The sequence below is a fragment of the Rhinopithecus bieti genome, unplaced genomic scaffold (genome assembly GCF_001698545.2).
Source record: "Rhinopithecus bieti isolate Rb0 unplaced genomic scaffold, ASM169854v2 scaffold_10657, whole genome shotgun sequence".
Lineage (NCBI taxonomy): Eukaryota > Metazoa > Chordata > Mammalia > Primates > Cercopithecidae > Rhinopithecus > Rhinopithecus bieti.
This window is the reverse complement of record NW_016806691.1, coordinates 849,513-870,523: the sequence shown is the minus strand read 5'-3', so window position 1 is coordinate 870,523 and position 21,011 is coordinate 849,513. Positions and strand designations below refer to the sequence as shown.

At 34.6% G+C, this 21,011-nt stretch overlaps 1 protein-coding gene across 4 annotated transcripts in view; it reads right to left on the bottom strand.

Moving 5' to 3' along the window:
- RIC1 (RIC1 partner of RAB6A GEF complex) overlaps positions 1–21,011 on the bottom strand; it is a 147,684-nt gene that overhangs the window by 69,776 nt on the left and 56,897 nt on the right. For 2 of the 4 annotated variants that reach the window (XM_017877436.1, XM_017877435.1), the window contains exon 3: positions 14,276–14,355. The exons of 1 other annotated variant lie outside the window; for it this stretch is intronic. In XM_017877436.1, the coding sequence (XP_017732925.1) occupies positions 14,276–14,355 (80 nt within the window). Of the gene's footprint in view, positions 1–10,465; positions 10,544–14,275; positions 14,356–21,011 lie in introns of those variants that run through there. One more of the 4 variants, XM_017877437.1, reaches the window with a different exon arrangement.

The following is a 21,011-nucleotide window of genomic DNA, read 5'->3' as shown; positions in this document are numbered from 1 at the left end:
ATTGGATGTCATCAAGATTAAACTTTTTTGTGCAAAATATACTACCAAGAAAGTAAAAAGCCCGGAGAATGAGAAAAAAAATATGAAAATCATGTATCTTAGAAGGATCTAGTATCCAGAATATATAAAGACGACTTACAACTCAGACAAAGATAAACAACCCAATTAAAAAGAAGGGGCACGGTGGCTCATACTTGTTATTCTAGCACTTTGGGGGGCCAAGACAGGAGAACTGCTTGAACCCAGGAGTTTAAGACTAGCTTGAGCAACATAGTGAGATCTCATCTTTACAAAAAATTTAAAAATTAGCCAGGTGTAGTGGTGCATGCCTGTAGTCCCAGCTATTCTGGAGACTCAGGTGAGAGGATTGCTTGAGGCCAGGAAATCAAGGATGCAGTGAGCTATGATTGTGCCACTGCCTGGATGACAGAGCAAGAATCTTTCTCTAAAAAAAAAAAGAAAAAAAAAAAGTGGGAAGAAGACTTGAATAGATATTTATCTAGAGAAGATACACAAATGGCCAAAGAGCAAATGAAAGTATGTTCAATGTCATTAATCATTAGCGAAATACAAATGAAAACCATAATGAGATACTATTTCACATTCACTGGGATAAAAAAAACAGAAAATAACAAGTGTTGATGAGGATGTGGAGAAACCAGAACCATCATGAATGACTTGTGGGAAAATAGTCTGGCAGTTTTTCAAAAAGTTTAACACAGAATTACCACGTAACCTAGCAATTCTACTTCCCAGTATATACCCAAAAAGAATTGAAAACAGGTGTTTAAATACGAATTGTACATGAACAATTGCTATGAACACTCCTAGTCATAGCAGGACTGTTCACAATAGTCAAAAAGTGAAAAAAACCTCAATGTCCATCACCTGATTAATGGATAAACACCCTGTGGTAAATCCACATAACAAAACATTATTCAGCCATAAAAGAAATGACGTACTGATACATGCTACAACATGAATTAACCTTGAAAACATTACATTAAGACACAAAAAGTACACAGTGTGTGATTCCATGTATACAAGTATTCAGAAATTAAATAAGACACAAAAGGTACATGCTGTATTATTCTATTTATACAGTGTATCCTGAATAGGTAAATTCAGAGAGAGACAGGAAACAAATGTATGGTTCTAGGGGTTGGGAGCAGTAGAGAACAGGGAATGACTTCTTAATGAATCCATGGTTTCTGCTCAGAGTGATGTAAAAGTTCTGGAACTAGATAATTGTGATAGTTGTACAAAACATTGTAAATGTACTTAATGCTACGTAAGACATGGAGTCATAGGAGGTTACTTTGGAGCTTTAAGATTTAATGACTGCCCTGCTGCATTTCAGATCTGCACGGGGCTTACAGCCCCTTTCTTTTGGCTGATTTCTCCCTTTTGGAACGGGAGTGTTACCCAATGTCTACATTCCCATTGTATCTTGGAAGTTATTAACTTGTTTTTTTGATTTTACAGGCTCATAGGCAGAAGGGACTAGTTTTGTCTCACATGAGACTTCGGACTTTTGATTAATGCTGGAACGGGTTCAGACTTTGGGGGACTCTTGTGAAGGCATGATTGTATTTTAAATGTGAGAAAGACATGAGATTTGGGGACAGGACAAGGGTGGAATTACATGATTTGGGTCTGTGTCCCTGTGCAAATCTTATGTCAAATTGTAATCCCCAATGTTGGAGGTGGGGCCTGGTGGGAGGTGACTGGATCATGAGGGTGATTTCCCCTTTGGTGCTGTTCTTGTGATAGTAAGTTATCATGAGATCTAGTTGTTTAAAAAGGTGTAGCACAGCTGCATGCAGTGGCTCACGCCTGTAATCCTAGCACTTTGCGAGGCCGAGGTGGGTGGACTGCCTGAGCTCAGGAGGTCGAGACCAGCCTGGGCAACATGGTGAAAGTCCGTCTCCACTAAAATACAAAAAAAAAAATTAGCTGGGCAAGGCGGTGTGTGCCTGTAGTCCCAGCTACTCGGGAGGCTGAGGCAGGAGAATTGCTTGAACCTGGGAGGCGGAGCTTGCAGTGAGCCGAGATGGTGCCACTGCACTCCAACCTGGCAACAGAGCGAGACTCTGTCTCAAATAAACAAAAACAAACAAAAAAACAAAAGTGTGCAGCACCTCTCCCCAGCTTCCTGCTCTGGCCACTTAAGAGGTGCCTGCTTCCCCTTCTCCTGTCATGACTATAAGTTTCCTGAGGCCTCCCCAGCCATTCTTCCTGTGCAGTCTGCAGAATCGTGAATCCATTAAACCTCTTTTCTTTATAAATTATCCAGTCTTAGGCGTTTATTTATACCAGTTTGAGAATAGACTAATATACCTCATGACTCAGTTCAGATGCTACTCTCTTTACAATACAATACACTGAAAGTATGTTCCCCTTCTCAACTGCCTCCCAAAAGCTCTTTATCTGTAGCTCCTTTATAGTACACGTCACTTTTACAGTGTATTTGATATTATCTGAATTTAACTTTTGTCCCCTTAATAAACTATGAGCTTCAGACTGGGAAAAAATCAACTCTAATTCACACTATTGCCTTGTATATAGCCCCAAACAAACAAATGTCTTGAATGAGTAAAAGATGAGGAACACCTCATCAATGGGATGAATACATCCATTTTGGCTGCTCAGTGTCCCCTTTGAGGCCTTATTTCCTGAATCTTAGCTATTCCAGGAAATTGATGATGCTTAATACGTGGATCCCTGTATAAGTGGGATGTATGCGCCTGTGTTTTCTGACATTTTGAGTTTATTAAATGTTAATAGTTACTCAGTGTACTTTTGATTCCAGTCATGTGCTTAAGAAACTAACCAGCTTCAATATTTTAATTACCTTGGTTTTCTCACGAAAAGCATAGATTGTGTGCAAAAACAGATAACAGATTTGATATACATTACCTACCATATTCACACCAATGTTATGGTACGAATTATACAGAGCAAAAGTTAAGTTAAAGTATACAAGGTAAGGAAGATGGATACAAAAAAACCCCTGAATTTTCAAGAGAAAATGTAACTGAACTTTTTTTTTTAAATGGAGTCTTGCTCTGTAACCCAGGCTGGAGTGCAGTGGCGCAATCTCGGCGCACTGAAATGTCCACCTCCCGGTTCAAGCAGTTTGCTTCAGCCTCCTGAGGAGCGGGGATTACCACACTGGCTAATTTCTGTATTTTTAGTAGAGACGGGGTTCTGCCATGTTGGCCAGGCTGGTCTTGAACTCCCGACCTCAAGTGATCCACCTGCCTTGGGCCTCCCAAAGTGCTAAGGTTACAGGCATGAGCCACCTCACCCCGCCCAAACACTTTGCATTTAAATCAATATACTGCAAAGGATTAAATACAGATGCCCATAAACAGGATAAATATCTCCATCAGGAGTGCTATGTACACATCCACTCATGAAAAGAATAAAAACATTCAGAACTTTTCTATAGGTCTCAAACAGAAGAGCCAACTATACCACAGTTACACCACAGATGGAGTATAACAAGTTATTGTTTAGTTGCACTAATGAAATAGAACACAGCCAATTTAAGTCACAGTGGTAGTTTTGATAAATTTTGAGAAGAAACATGAAGGGAAATTAAACACCAGACTTTGACCATATGATTCTGAGAAGAATCTGAACTAAAAGTTAGGTAGGGTAACTGGGGAAAAGAATGTGAAGAGTAGGGAAGCAGTAGGAAATTAAACTTATTTGAAAAAATATATATATATTTATAACTTGCCTTTGTGAAACTACATGGAAAAGAAAAAACTTAGTATCTTCTAACTTTTATTAAGATTATTATTTGTGACTCCTCTAGTTCAAAGTTATAGGAAGTCTTAAGTGATCTGTTCCAACGATTTTCCATAAGCTTTGTTTTAGTTTGCAATTGTGTAGAATGAAGGTGTTTACACAATGCATATATCATGCTTTGGCAGAAATACCTGCTCATAAAATGGTACAAAGCTTGCTAGACAATTCAAGTGTTTTAAAAAGAAACAAAATATATAGTTTATTATATATTTATAAGGCATATTTATAAATATACATTAATACACATAAGAGAATTTAATTTGTAAGATTCCCCTCTAAAAGTGTTGAAATTTGCTAGATTTACAAATAGATTTTTAAGATTTGTAGATGGAACTTAAAAGTCTGAACTACAGTTATTATTTTGAAGCTTTAATAAATTGAATATTTTAAGCCAAAGTAAACGCTAAATAAATATTCTGATTTTTTACTTTGAAAACACAAAATCGCATATGAACAAAAAGAAATGAAACAGCTGAATACATTACGGGAGAGGCAAAAGGGATTAATCCCATTATAATCCCCTCAATAATGTTCTAAATTTCTATCTATTTGAGATTAACTGGGGCTAAGAAAAACAAACTAACAAAATTTATAGAACTAGCTAAGAATTGTCAGTCATTCCCAGTTCCGTACTGGTTAATCAGGTGGTCTCCCCACAAGCCATGGCAGAATTTGTCAAGGAAAGAACAGAAATGTCAATGAAGGAAACTTGGTGGGGTAGGGTGGGGGAAGCCCATGAGAACTGTGACCCTGAGAGACAAGAAACCAGTAAAAAAAAAAAAAAAAAAAGGGAATTTTTTTTAACGCAGTTTCAGATCGTGTGACAGTTTTCTTAATGCATTCTAAGTTGTTGTAGTACTTAGAGCCAAGAGGTTTACACATTACTGGCTATATAAAGCTAATTCTGTAGACAATTTGTCTTATTTATAGATGGACAACTTTCAAATATGCTTTAAAGTTTAATCTTGGTAAACCGCCACCTATTTTAATACTGTGTATGAAATCCAATAATATAATTTAGTTTCAGAATCAGAGTGAACAGATATCAGAAAGTGTTGTAAATCTGATAAAATTGCAAAAATCTAAGATGTGAAAATCCAACAATTACACTTTATTTACAAAATTGATTTACATAGGATTCATTAAAATCCAATTTATGAAACAGAACAAATCTAGAGACACGAGGTTGCCCTTACCACTTGTGTGGAATTTGTCTCTCTAGAAAGTTTTATAAAATGTTACTTTTATATTTTATTTATATATGCAATATACAAACAGTTTTTTGAAAAAAAAAGACATTGACATAAATGTAAGCTATACATACATTTAAGAAAGATGAATAAAAACATTTACGCATTAATTCCAGTTCAGAATTACAGGTGGCTAGGGCCCATTCCAGCAGCTCGGGGCCAAAACTGAAGCCCACCTTGAAACAGATGTCATTCCACTGGAGGGCGCACTCACACACATACCCCACACTCACTCAGACTGGGGCCATGCAGACGCCGATTCACCTAAAGTGTACATCTTTGGGATGTGGGAGGAAACCACAGTGCTACACAGACACAGGGAGAATATGAAAATTCCAGATTGACAGTGGCCCTGGCCAGGGATCAATTTTTTTCCCTCATCGATATTATGACATTATTCAAGGATATGATGTAATGAGTTTCACACTATATTAAATAAGCTACCTTTGTAAATACTTGGAATTTTCAAGTATTGTATAAATGAATACTCTGCCAAAATTCCCCAGAGGAGTCAAGTCTGTTATTGCTTACATTTGATGTATGACTCAATCTGAGACTTGCTTTTGAACAAGTACACCTGTATTTTTTGGCAACTTCTTAAAGTTTTGTCATTCTTCAAATTCTAGTTCACTCTAAAACCTCGCAGTTAACGAACTAGAATTCCCTTCTTTTCTAAACACATATAAATTGTCTTAAACATGCAATGGAGGCAGATTATATTTACATAATTCAAAAGGCAACCTAGGCAACAATACCAGTTGCAACTTATTAAGAATCTAATAATAACTCATTTTTCTCATTTTATAGACACACAGCACAGAAAGCAACTTTAGAAAGTGGCTTTTCCAAAGTCTTGGGAAAAAGTAGAATCTGAACTAGGACCTGGGCCTCCCTGATTCCAATTGCCATATTTTTTTCCATATCTCTAAACTGGATATTTATTTGAGGTAGTAATAGCAAGTCTAAGAAAAATAAGAAAGTAGGAAAAATGAAGCTAAGCCAGTTTTCTTTTATTAATGTATTTGACACACACTGACTTTTATAATTAAAAGTAAACCCTCCCAGTTTTCTATTCCAATGAATGATAAGGCATTCAGGTTAATGAGTGGCCCTTAAAGGGCCATGAAAAACATAAAATGTTTCTATGGGATGGGTCAACCACTAGTCAAACTTCCCAGGACATTGAGGGGGGAGTAATTTCTCATCAAATTGGTAAAAAACAAAAATCAAACCACAATACCCACAAGTGTAGCATAAAAACTACATAAAAGTCTTAAAAGAAGACTGCTTTTAAAGCATGTCAAGTATGCTTTGGAGGGCTAGATCAGGTGATGCAGAAAACTGACTCACAATTAAATTCAATAGCCATTTCTTTGAACAGATTCTTTTGTGCAGGAGATAACAAATGCTTTAAGTGCCAGTTAAAGAAAAGAATAATGTGGCAAATAACCTAACAGATTTGGGGTGTGGGGGAACAGAAACTTCAAGAACGCAATTAATTACAGTGTTTTTCCTTGCAATATAACTTACCTAAGTCCTGACTTTTCTCCCAAGTATAGAACTCAAGTCCCCTTATTTACAAAACTTCCCTTGACAACTAATCACTTTACCCTGAAATACTATTATGACTTTTCAAGATATTCACCTGGCAATCTGTTATTTTATATTGCCATTAACTTTAAACAATTATTCATTAGCATGTTCAGTAGCAGTGTATAGCAAGTGTTTTACAGATAGTAGGCATACAATAAATGAGGATGAATCCCATTTGAGATGATTCTGAAATGTGTAAGGCTTGATCTAGAAAGTTCTGGCAGTCCTATGTAAATTCTGGGACTAAGAGGCTCTAGTTTTCCAACCGTAATTCTGGAAAGGCTCAGAACGATTTCTTTTCCCAAAACTCCAGGCCTCATATTTCATCATTTGCATTCACCATTGTGTACTGGAATGCTCACAATAATAAAAAATATTTCTGGATGAAATGAAATAATGGTATCTTGGATGTGCTTAAATATACTCCAGTGGAAAAAGACTGAAAATTGTTCAAACTGACTGATGGACACATAGATGGTCATTTTATTATTCTACTAATAGAGTACCTGGTACCAAACTAGTGACCAGAAACAAGAGAACTGAACAAAACAGATCAACCAACCATATTCAGACATGAGACAGCAGGCAGCACAGGACCGATATCATGAGGGAAGGAAAACAGGTTTTCTGGCAGATGTCACCTTCTAACCTCTTAAGATTTTGTCCTTCATGTAGGGAGAGAGAACCCAAGCATAGTATGGCAGCTTTGTTAAGTTTAGGAGAAAAAGATTAAAGTTCAGAGAAGCAGAAGCAGCTATTTGTGAAGTAGAGCACCAGTGATGTGGGAGACACACACAGAAAAGCTCTAGAAATCTGCAGGAGTTTCCCCTGAGTCTTACTGAATACTACACAAATACACAGTGACACTCCATAAATACAGGCAAAGAATGACTGCTAGGGTTTTTGGCTACCCAGTTCATATAGGACTGGGAGACATTTCAGAGTTGACTAGCCAGAATGGAGAGACCTTGTTAAAGACCCAGGACATTCAGTGGCGATTTCAGAAGGGCTAAGCTAGCTTAACAGTTAAATCCATCCTAAAAAACATACAAAAAGCCTCAAAAGATCAGTAAGATCTCCAAGTAGCTTAACTGCCACCCAAAACAACCTTCAATACTCTTTAAAGGAAAAGGACAAAAATCAGACAATGGATAATGTAATACAATATTTAACATCCAATCTAAAATTACTAGACACGTGATATGGCCCAGCAATTCTATTCCTAGGTATTTATTTACTCAAGAGATATAGGACAACTGGAGAGTGAAATGAGATTAGAATCTAAAAAAGCAAAGTTCACTTTTTTTTACTTTTTATCTTTATAGATCTCTCGTTGGATTTTTTTTTTAAATAAGAAGGTATTCAAGAATTAGTGTAAAATTTTAAAACGTACTATGGGAACGCACATGCCAGATCAGTTATTTATTGGGTACAGGGGAGGATATAGGAGAGTTGAGGGCAGAAGGTTTATAGAGTACAACAGATGTCTGACCTGAGCTTGAAAACCAAGTCAGATAAATTTCTTACATAAAAAAAGATAGCAGGGGAGTCACACTGAATACAGCAAATAACAAAGGAACCAAGGCATTAAATAGGAATTGTGGGTTCGATGTGTTCACAATAAGGAGAAAGTAGGTTCTAAATGCCAGGCCAGAGAGCTTGGACTTTGTTTTGGGGAAAAAAAAATGTTATCAATGCAAATGATAAACTTCATTATGCAGGCAAAAGAGACTAGGGGAAGAGAAATGAGTTAGGGAATAAGCTTTTTTAATAGACAAGGAGGAGGACATGAGGGCCCCTAAAAAGACCAATGAGAGTAAAGTAGAGTTAAATGAATTCCAGAGGCACTGGAAAACTATAATCAATCAATAAAATTTGATGATTGAACAAATACGGAAAATGAAGAAACAATCCAGAGGAAGAAATAAAGAATTCAAGGTTTTCTACCTCATACAACTGTACAAAAGATGATGGTAATTGTAATAAAGTGTAGCAAAGCAATAGCATGTTTGGCTTGGTAGGGGGTGAGTGAGGTTTAGACATGAATTTGAGATTAAGAAGACATAATAGGCCCGGTGCAGCGGCTCACGCCTGTAATCCCAGCACTTTGGGAGGCCGAGGCAGGCAGATCACTTGAGGTCAGGAGTTCAAGACCATCCTGGCCAACATGATGAAACCCCATCTCTAGTAAAAATACAAAAATTAGCTAGGCACGATGGCGCATGCCTGTAGTCCCAGCTATTCAGGATTGAGATGTGAGAATGGCTTGAATCCAGAAGGTGGAGGTTGCAGGGAGCCAAGATCACACTACTGCACTCCAGCCCATGCGACAGAGTGAGATTCTGTCTCAAAAAAAATGATATAATAGTAATCCAGGAGAAAAGTGACAAGACCTAAACCAAACTACTGTCATTGGGAATTACGAGGAGGGAAAAGAAATGACACACAAGGTAGAATATACTGGACTAGATAGAGACTGGCTATTGATGTTAGTGGGCAGGAAGAGTGAATAAACTCAAATACATGGTGGTGCCATTTACTGGAAGAAAAAAAAAAGGCTCTTGACTTTCCCAGGATTCAGTTACCTAAAAATCAGACTGCATTTTCATTTTTACAGCTAATAAAAAATTCATCATTTCTTACTAACTATAAATTATTATAGGACCTAAAATGTATTCACGGTATCTTCTTACGAATTTTCGTACCTGCTAAATCTCACCAATCCAGAATGGTCTTCCTCTAGATGTATATTTTGTTACCTCATCATCTTTGAGATCCTTTTATATGTCACCTTCTCAGTGAAGACACCGACTGCTATTTTAAGTCATGTCCCACTCTCTATTCCCTTACCCTGCTTTATTTTTCTCCATAGAGTGGATCACCTAACTCATAATGTATTTCACTTATCACCCTCTACTAGAAGAATAACAAGTTCTATCAGCAGGATTTTTTGTTTTGTTGTTTTTTTCCACTGTTAGATCTCTAGTATCTACAATAATGTGTAGAGCCGGACAAAATTCATTACTTTTAAATGGATAGACACATGGATGAAAATAATTTTCAGAAGAGTTTTGAAAGAGGTAGTACCCTTTCACCAGACTCTTTAAAGAACCAAACTAAAACAAAACAAAACACCAAAAAACAAAAACTGCTTATCATTTACATTATCACACATTGAGACAGCCTCCAGTCTGACAGAAACAACATGCAGGGCTCCCTGAATTGGGCAGATTTTTTACCAGTCCTATCATTCTTTGGACTCAGGTGCCATCCTTGGAAGTGTGGCCAATAAGGGAGTAGTTTTCACTATCCAGAACTTATGTAATAACTCTGTTACCAATCCTGTTAATAAGTGCTCATGCAACTATAATATGAAGTAATGGATGCATGTAATATGCAAAGTTCAATAGTGAAAGGTCACCCATGCACATTTACAGAATAAAAACACACTGAAATCAAACTATACATGGGATGTTTTCAGAGGCTCAAGCAGAACAAAAAACATTAAGATCACTAACATACTTCGTCAAGTTTATAAACTGAATGTAGAACAAGGTTTATTATTAGAAATACAGGGAAAAAGTGGCTAAAGTTCCTCTCTAGAAAACGAACACTCAGAACATATTAACAAAAAGAAATAAACATGTGTTGAGGGAAACTTTCATGAGTCTAACTAATTCAGAACTCTTGTCGCCTCTAAATTTGGTATGATTTAGATGCTTCTGTCCCTTACTGTAGGTTTCTTCTGCAAAGAAGCTGGATTTTAGAAGGGGCAAGTTGTGTTGAAGTTAAAAATTGCTAACCTCAAGTAGCTTTTCTCTTCTTCCTTTCCAGCTGGCAGTAATTCATTAGTAATGAGCTGGCATTAGAAGTATCACCATCTGATGAAATTATGTTGGGAGGGTGGAGGGGGAAGAGGAGAAGGAGATTTGATTATATTTTGGAGTGACTTTTTTTTCTTCAGTGAAAAAGATCAGTATCTTTACCATATAATAATTAAATGTACTGAATTTTAGTACAGAAACTTTTTTTTTTTTTAAGAAACAGCCTCAATAATGCTAGTCTCTAACAAAAAAGAGGGTAGTAGTAGCAGTGAAAAGACAGGAAGAAGGGGGGAAAATCTCTGCTGTCAACAGAGTATACATTATGATGACATATTTGTTTAAATTATTTTCATTATGCTGAAATTAAATATGATGTGCAATTTAAAGATCTACTAAACTTCTATTTAAACATAAGCATATGAACACATTTTAAAGCTAAACACAAATTATTTCTTAATTATCCCTGTAAGTTTCCTTCATTAATTTCACTAAAATTTCCAAGCCATAAAATAAAATGTCCAGACAACCTTCAACTAGTCTGGCCCACTGGTGTGTGTAACTAATATGAAGAGATACTGTAATATACAATGGAATCTAAGATTTCTAAAATGGAAAATTCATTCATCAAAGAATAAATGATCTTTGAGGTACAGAGTCACTTAAGACTGCCACCATTGTTGAAGACTGACTCCCAACATCTATAGGAAGGATGCTAGAAACAACACGAGGTGGAAACTAGGAAAGATCATGAGGCATCTGACCTGTGTTCTCAGATGGAGCATTGTGGAAAAGGATATGCAGTCTGAGGCTAAGATGCTGTCACATAATACAGGGAAGTTAAGATACTCTAGAAAAACTCATGTGACAAATTCATAAGATTTAGAGAAGAGAAACAAGAGACAACAGAATTTCTGTCAGTAAGTGAGAAGAGGATAATTAACCACTGGCCTCAGTAATTACACTGCCTCTATTCTTCAGGACTATTAGAAACCACTCCAGATCATTTCTCCTTTTTTTTTTTCCATTCTCTACTCCTAGATAAACCCCAAAGTAGTAGCTGGATGGAGCATAAACAGGGTTGAGACAGTATATTACTAATTAATAGCACAGACTTTAGAGCTGCAACACTTATGTCTCAATCCTGGCTGTGCAACTTAATTAGCGTGTGACTATGGGTGAGTTACTTTGCCTCTCTATGCAGCAATTGTATAATAGTTATACCTAACTACCTCACAGGGTTGCCACAGAGATTAAATAAGTACTAAAAAGTGCTTAGAACAGTATCCCAAACTACACAAGGGTTTATAATGGCACAGATGACAATGAAGATACCACTGTCAAAACCAAACTTTACTTTTCTCAAAACCTTATATAACCACTATTTTTCAGGTTTTAAGACTATGAATTCACATAATCCTCTTAACAATTAAAGAAGTTATTTTTATTCCCATTGTACAAATGAGTTCTGCAGAAAAACCAAGAAACTTACTAAAGTAACATAACTAGAATAGTCTAGCACACAAATACACAACAGGCTGACTTCAATCTGCAGAACTATTTTCATATAAGAGATTTTAGGTAGCAGTTACTAGAATTGAGACTCTGGCAAAGAAGTAAAATATCAAGTAGAAATATATATATATATTTAAAAAATTACTCAAAAGCTTAGAAATGGAGTAAACACTTGGTTAAAAAAATTACTGCTAAAAACAGTTGTCCTTTATTAATTATCCCATAAGCTAGGTGCTTACTTAAGCATTAAATATGAATGATCTCATTTAATCTTATGAGATGATTACTACTGTTCTCCTACTCTACAGATGAGGAAAGATTTTGGTGGTATTAAATAACTTGAAAGAAATCATATAGCTGAAAAGTGGCACAGCAAACATTTAATTCCAGGTCTATCTGACACCAAAGCCTGTATCTTTAACGATCATTCAAGCTGCTCTAAAGCAAGGCACATTTTATTGAGGCCAGTCACTGAAACCTAAAACCTTCAATTTAGGAAAAGAATGCCCAAATTAAGAAAGAGAGTATGTTTTTTATTTAGTTCTCTGCCTTAACACACAGAGTCAAACACAGCAAAGTTCATGCATTGTCAGGACTACTTAGTTAACTGGTGTCTCTTGCAGTTTCAGAATCAGAAAAGAAACAAACTGATTCTTAAAACTTTTCTGGAACACAAAAAGTGGGTCTCAAAATACCATTCCAAAAACACTATAAACATGTAATTCTATTAGTGAACTGAAATAAAGAAAATAGAATTTTCACTGTTTCAAGAGAAGTTATTTCTCTACCATGCCCACAGGAACATAAATTAATGAAGTTAAATTGTTGTTTCTGATTATTGCTTTTTATTTATAGGAACATGTCTAAATTAAGCAATAAAACAAATATAATAGTTCAAAATGCACAAGTAAATCTAATTTTAGTCATTGATTATAACAGTTCTTCAAAAGAATCACAAAATTATCACTTAGAATGAAAAAAATTCATTTATTTTGTTTTATCCATAAAACTGAATTTAAAATGTCTAACTACATCACGATGTTCCTATCATTTTGCACTATATTCATGTGTCAAAACTCTTTGCACTATTTTTATTGAAAAATAACCAAATTAAATTGAATCCCATCATCAAAAAAATGTCTGTACTTTAAAGATTTCCAAAACCGAATACCTCAGTTAGCACTATATTTGTTACAAAAACAAGTGGCTATACCATCAAGAAAATCTAACTAGTTGAAAATTTAAGAGTTGAAAAGCAGAAGAATCACTACAGTTCTACATTCAGGAGCAATTACTATAAATATTTGTATTGCTCTAGATTTTGTCTTTAGATGACTTTCGTTGTTTTGTTTTATATAGTTGTGGTCATATTACATATATAATTTTGCATGACTTGTTTCTCCACTTGGCATTATAATATGGTCAGGTTCTTAAGTTTATAAATTTTTCTGAGACATAATGACTACATATCACCGTAAGAGAAGGACGTACCACAGTTAACTTGTTAATCAACTCCCTATTATCACACCTTGGTGTATCAGAAGTGTGCAATACAACTTTTATTATACCCCAGATAGCAGTAACAATTTTTAAAAACTATTTTAATATATTAAAATGTGTGGGTTGAAAAAATGGTTATAATTAATGTTTATTTTATTTGGGTTACTACTGGGTCTAAATACTTTCTCTTGAGTTTGTTAGTTACAGTATTTCCTTTTATGAGACTACTTTTCCCTATTTATCTACTGGAATCTCTGTGTGCTTACTGGCAATTTATATATCTATTTTATATAAAAGTAGTAAGACTTGGCCCTATTAACTANACATACATAACTACACAGTGTAAAGGGCAAAAGTCCATGTTTTTCCCAAATTTAAATCAAGAGGTAATAACTCTCTGGGGTTCTTTTTTTCTATGCATATACAAAAGCACACGCGAAAGTACTTGTAACTTACCAACATTTCAACTCTTCCTCTCACCATCTCATAGCTCTTCCCTAATAAGGACTGAGAAATGCTAGACCTGGAGTATATTAACAGTAATTCTGAATGCCCAAGAAAATAGTCTTGATATAGTTTATCACCAAGATTCCCAGACTTAAAGAATTCTTTATTCAAGACATGATAGTTCAAAGACCTGGTAATTTTTGAAACACTATTTGGAAAATGCTGGCTTAGTTTTATTCTAATCACTACAGACAACTCAAAACTGTAATGTTTTTCTGAACATAAAGCCTGTGAATCACATATTAAAAGAATGAAAGGCAACAAACTTACTTGGGATACACTGGTTCATAAAGGTACTTGTCCCCTCTTGTAGATGTAATATGAAAAAACAAGATGTATCCATTTGCTGTCTGAAAGAGAAATTTTATTAATCATGAATTAAAGAGTAAGGCTATAACTGTAACCGTGAATTTTAATTTTATAAATTCTTACTTTGAAAAAAATTTTACTCTCCAGTACCTTCCCCTGGAGAATTATAGCCTAATCATGCAAATAAAAGTCACTTGTTTAATATAACCCATGTTGAAAAAAAGGGTTTTTACCGATTTGAAAATATTTCAAAATATGTCAGTGAAATCAGTACTTCATAAAATATTCTAGACACGAATACTCTCAAATAACTGTATTATTCAATAATGAGTAAGTCATTATTTTGCAAAATATATAGTACTTTTTGAACTCTGCACTAATATGGCAAATTATTATTCTAAGTTTATAAAGCAATAATGCCGCTTTATGGCTTTATTACACCTTTAAGACAAAATGCTTACTCAAAGTTTACACAGTATTAACTTCAGAACAGCATATTTATATATTTCAAAATCAATCTTTTGGTCTCTGATTTACTACAAAATATAGCCCAAGATACAGACATAAAACAGAGCAAACGTTTAACTTCCAAAATTTGAATATCAGCTAGTTCATTTTCTAAGTTAACAAAATATTTTGAAAACAAATTGTAGGCCGGGCGCAGTGGCTCACGCCTGTAATCCTAGCACTTTGGGAGGCCGACGAGGGCGGCTCACGAGGTCAGGAGATTGAGACCATCGTGGCGAACATGGTGAAACCCCGTCTCTACTAAAACAATACAAAAAAAAATTGGCCGGGCGTGGTGGCTGGCGCCTGTAGTCCCAGCTACTCCGGAGGCTGAGGCTGGAGAATGCCGTGAACCCGGGAGGCGGTGCTTGCAGCGAGCTGAGATCGCACCACTGCACTCCAGCCTGGGCCACAGAGCAAGACTTCGTCTCAAAAAAAAAAAAAAAAAAAAATTGTATTAAACACAGTACTGTTACATGCTCATGACACACATCTGTGTCATGACATACATTTGTGAAGTTCAAACAACCCTTTTACATTCCTGTAAGTATAAAATATTATATTTAGCTGTTTCTAGCCAAACATTTTTAGGCATAACAGAGTGAAGTGGCAGCGTTTTGCCCAAACTACTTTACAGTAATACTGAATTCCTATCATTTTAGAGGGAGGTGGGCATGTACTCCAAGTAGAACCAAAGAAAACCAAAGAAATTATCCAAGGTTTCAAATTTTTCTAATTCTGGCTTCCTATTTTTCAAAGGAATGACCAAGAAAATACTTTAGTTTCTTCAGCAAAGCCAGGTGGTTTGCTTTCTTTTGACTATTAACTTTACTATTTTATAATGTATTTGAAACTAGAGTTTCAACACTGTTAAGATACAAAACAAAAAGGGTGAAAATTCTTCAGATAAGATCATCTTTCTAATTCTTTATGTGCAATTTTATGTTCTTGCAATATGGAGAATATGGAAGCAAAAGGAAAATGGCTTCAAATCAAATCATAACAAAAGTTTCACACATACTGCCCCTAAACACGTTAATGACTATTCAAAATGTTTACACTTTACTATTATCTTATATGAGCTAGAAAAGTAAAATAATATGATCTAGTGCTTAAGATGGATAACATTAACCTAAAAATGCTGTCTGAAATATTAGTTACTCAGGGCCAAAAGTTCAACATTTCAGAGTATCAAATGTTAATAATATACTCAGCATCTTAACAAGTGCTTAGACGACTACAATGTCAGGGAGAATATGCACCATTTTGCACCAGCATTTAGAAATTTTATAAACACAGTGCACTAGCTGAAATGACAAATAATGGCTCAATTTACTATTTTGGTATTCTATATATCAATCCTCTTTACTAAATATCTAAGGCTTTGTAGGAATAGTAAATGCTATATACTTCCAGATCCCTAAGACATTTATTATTGATATTTTATAAACAGTCCAGCCTTTGAACAATTTAAAAAGCGTTTGATAGTAAATGGATTATCCTTTAAAAGTAGCTTTATTTTTGTTGTTGTTGTTTTTCAGAGACAGGGTCTATACTGCCCAGGCTGAAGTGAAGTGGTACAATTTTGGCTCACTGCAGTCTCAACCTTTTGGACTCAAGTGATGCTGCTGCCTCAGCCTTCTGCGTAGCTGGGGCTATAGACGTGCACCACCAAGCTTGGCTCATTTTTTAAATTATTTTTAGAGATGAGGTCTTGCTATGTTGTTCAGGTTGGTCTTGAACTACTGGGCTCAAGCAATCTTCCTAATTCAGCCTCCTAAAGTACTAGGATTATAGCCATGAGCCATTGCACCTGGCCAAAATGTAGCATCTTAATGTTGTTATACTAAATCTGTCATTATGTAGTGTTACAGTGGGCCTTCTCTTCGCATCCTCAAAATAATGCAAATAAAGCATATAACTACTGCTTAATCTGTAGGCAACAATCCTAATACCTTCTTTAAACATGTACACACACACACACAAATACACCAAAACGAATGTTTCTAAGTAATTTGGAGTTCTTTTACCTGTTATCGTATTTTAAATATATCTATCTATCTATCTATCTATATATGTTTTTTTTTCTTTCTCTAAGGCACACTACTAGATTTTGTAGTTTTAATCACAAGGGTCAAACAATTTCTGTAGGCAATTTAAATGACAAGTCTTCTTATCCCTTTCTTTTGTATATCCATGAATTAGGGTCATAGATCTACAGGGATAAAGGTTATCATAGATACATATGGATAAAGGAAAAAAATAAAAAAAATCACTACTTAAATAGAGGATAAAATAGATTTGTCTCTACAAATATACTTAGAATGAAATAACCAGAAACAAGAATTTAAAAGGACATTAACAAATGCATCAGAAATTCAGTCAGGTATGGATATTAAATTTTAATGTATAATTTTTCTCCTGTAAATCTAATAATGGTAGGTTTGAAAACCATACAAACTACCTCAGCTAATTCTACATTTTAGAAAGAAGAATCTGAAATCCGGAGGTAGTGATAGTTGATGTTATTATTATTGCATGTTTGTGTTTTGCTGTGTTTTGGGCACTTGCCAAGTTTTGCCCTCTTTCCCAAAATTAAATATATTTTAAAAATTGTGATTGATGTATGGCATGTACCATAAATTATAATTCCCTGTAAACAGTAAGAACTTAAATCCTACTGTCATGAGGCAAATGAAGCAGTATGTTTAATTAATGCTTTACCTGGAAGCAGCAATTCCAACACCTTTCTCTATAATTATCCAATTATTCTGTCACATATGCATTCACCAGATACTCCAGAATTCAAACCATAATGCATTTCTCCCTTAGGATATACTTTTTAAATTATGAAAGAAAGGACAGACATATGCATCTGGCTCCAATAACCTGAATGATGCATCAGGAAGATTACCATATTAATTTAAGAGATAAGAATTTGATGATTTAAAGATGTATCTTTTATCCCAACATATTGTCATGTGAGGCTTCAAATAACTCTGAAATAAGAGGCTAGCACTTTAAATTCTTCATGCTGGCCTGTAAATGATATTTTCTGTTTTCAATTTAAAAATACCTAAAATCAGTGACCCCGTATCATACCACCCTCAAGCTAATAAACATTTTTGGTATAATCTTCTGGACTTTATACATACATAGATATGAATATATTTAAATGGAAATGATGAAAGCTATAAATCACTCTCAAATATACGCGATGAGGATCTTTTGACATGAATACTCATCAAAATTATTCCTAATACAACCACACACTATTTTATACCAGAGTACTAATTTGTTTTTTAAAAAGGCCAGACTTCTACCAACTAAGAAGGAATAAGCTGAAGCTGATTTATAATCCCATCTGAAACAAGAACAACAACAACAACAAAAACAGACAAAATATATGAAATAGTTTTCAAAACTTTGGCATCAAGCAATGAAGGCCAGTCATCCTTGAGAGATGAGAAACAACTGAAGTGAACCCTACTACTCTTACCCAGCTTACTGCCTTGTGAGAATTTCTGGGTCAGCGCACTTAGAAGGGGCACTAAGACAAAGTCTGGCAGACTTCCAGAGTTGAGAAGAAGACGAAGAGTAAGACAAACATGAGACATAATGAAAAATCAACCAATCAAAACAATGCATAACTCAATCAGATGTTAAAATTAGCACAAAAGGACATTAAAACCTTCTGCTATATTTCGTATGTTCCATATATGAACTATATTCCATATGTTCCAAAGGTTAGACAATATAGAAAACCCAAACAAAACTCTAGAAACAGAAATAATAAAATATCTGAGATGAAAAAGACATTGGCTGGATGAATGACAGGTTAGACATTGATCATAAAAGCACAGCAACAAAAATTATCCGTAATGAAACACACACACAAAAACCCACAAAATAAAACAGAAACAGAATCAGTGAACTGAGGGACAATTTAATGTAGCCCAATATACATATAAACAGAGTTCCCAAATGACAGAGGTAGGAGTCAGAAAAAAATAATTAAATTCAAATTTAATTTGCTTCACTTAAATTTCTTTAAAAGATAACAGGCTTTAAAACAAGAATAATAGCAGTATATGCTGGGGTTTATAGCATGTATAAAAATAAAATGTGTATAATATATGTTTCCTGATCCCAATAGAACAAAACTAGAAACACATAAAAAAAATTATGGGAAGCCCACAAATATTTTGAAGCTAAACTGCATACTTCTAAATAACCCATGAATCAAAGGAGAAAAAAGGAAATTTAAAAAACACATCATACCAAAATTTGTGGGATGCTGCTAAAGCAATACTAAAGAGGAAATTTACAGCCTTAAAATACTTATATTAGAACAAAAGGAAAATCTCAAATCAATGACAAGCTTAAACTAGAAACAAATTAAACTAGAGCAAATGACATCCAAAGCAAGTGGTGGGGGATGTGGGAGCATGCAAATAACAGAGATCAGAATGGTAATCAATCAAATAGAAAACAGAAAAATTAAATCAATGAATAAAATCTGGGGTTCTTTTGTTATTGTTTTAGAAGATCACTAAAATTGACACACTTCTGGTCATACCAATCAGGCAAAAAAGAACCACTAACAGAAATCAAAGAGGTGACATCACTACAAATTCTAGAGGTATTAAAAGAATAATGAGGTCACATTATTAATATGACAATAATTTTAACAACTTGGATGATATGGACAAATTCCTTGATAAACACAAACCACCAAAGTTCACTGAAAAGAAATATGTACCCTGAATAGCCAACGTCTGTTAAATAAATTACAATTCCAATTCAAATCCTTTCCACAAAGAAAACTCTAGGATGAGATAGCATCACTGGTAAATTCTACCAACTCTTTAAGAAACAAGTAATATCAGTTCAATACAAACTCTTCCAGAAAACTGAAGAGAAGGAACCACTTCCTCTCTCATTTTATGAGGCCAGCATTACCCTCACAACAAAACCAGACATTACAAAGACATTATAACTACAGGCCAAGATCCCTCATTAACATATTCTAAACAAAATTATAGCAAATTAAGTTCAACATTATAAAAAAATACATCACAATCAAATGGGGTTTATCCAAGAATGCAGGGTTGGTTTAATGAAGTTCAATAAATGTAATTTACCTTATTAACAAACTAAAAAAGGAAAACCATGACAGTCTCAATACTTTGCACTAAAAGCATTAGACAAAATTCAACATCCATTCCTGATTAAAAATTCTCAGTAAATTAGGAAGAAATGGGAAACTTCGATAACTTGATGAAAGAGATTTATGAAATATTTAGAACATCATTCTTGATGGTGAAAGACTGAATGCCTTCATCATATTCAACATTGTCTAATCAGTAAATTCAGACAAGAGAAAGAAAAGGTATTTAAATTGGGGAGAAAAAGTAAAACTGTTTTTTATATGGTCATTTCCATAGGAATCCCAATGGAATTGACTATAATAAGTGAGTTTAGTATGACTGCTGGACACAAGACGAATACAGAAAAATCAACTGCATTTTTATATACTAATAAGAACAATTAGAAAATGAAAAAAAAATCAGCAACATTAAAGTTGTGAAATACTTAGGGATAAATCCGGCAAAGGAGATGAAATACCTGTATACTGATAACTACAAAACATTGCTGAAAGTAAAAATACTTAAACGGAGAAATATATCTTGTTTATATTGCTAAGATAGCAACTCTCCCCAAATGGATCCAAAGATTGAATGTAATCCCAAACAAACTCCCAGCAGACATTTCTGTATAAATTGATGACATGAACATAAAATTAATATGGAAATGCAAAGGCCTACAATAGCAAAAGCAACTTCGAAAATGAACAAAGTTGGAGATCTAACACTGTGTGATTTCAAAAATTATTATATATCTAGAGTAATCAAAATGATGTTAAATATATACAAATAGATCATGGAACAGAATAAAGAATATGGGAATAAACCCACACATATATAGACAACTGATTTTTGACAAAGGTGCAGAAGATATGCTGTGTAGAAGGGATAACCTTTTCAATTAATTATACTGGAACAGATATCAAGATGTAAAAGATGAACTTACTCAACAATAAGAAATCAAGGAACCCATCTAAAAAAATGGGCAAAAGATTTGAACACACATTTCACCAAATAAGACACACAAATAACAAATAAACAAA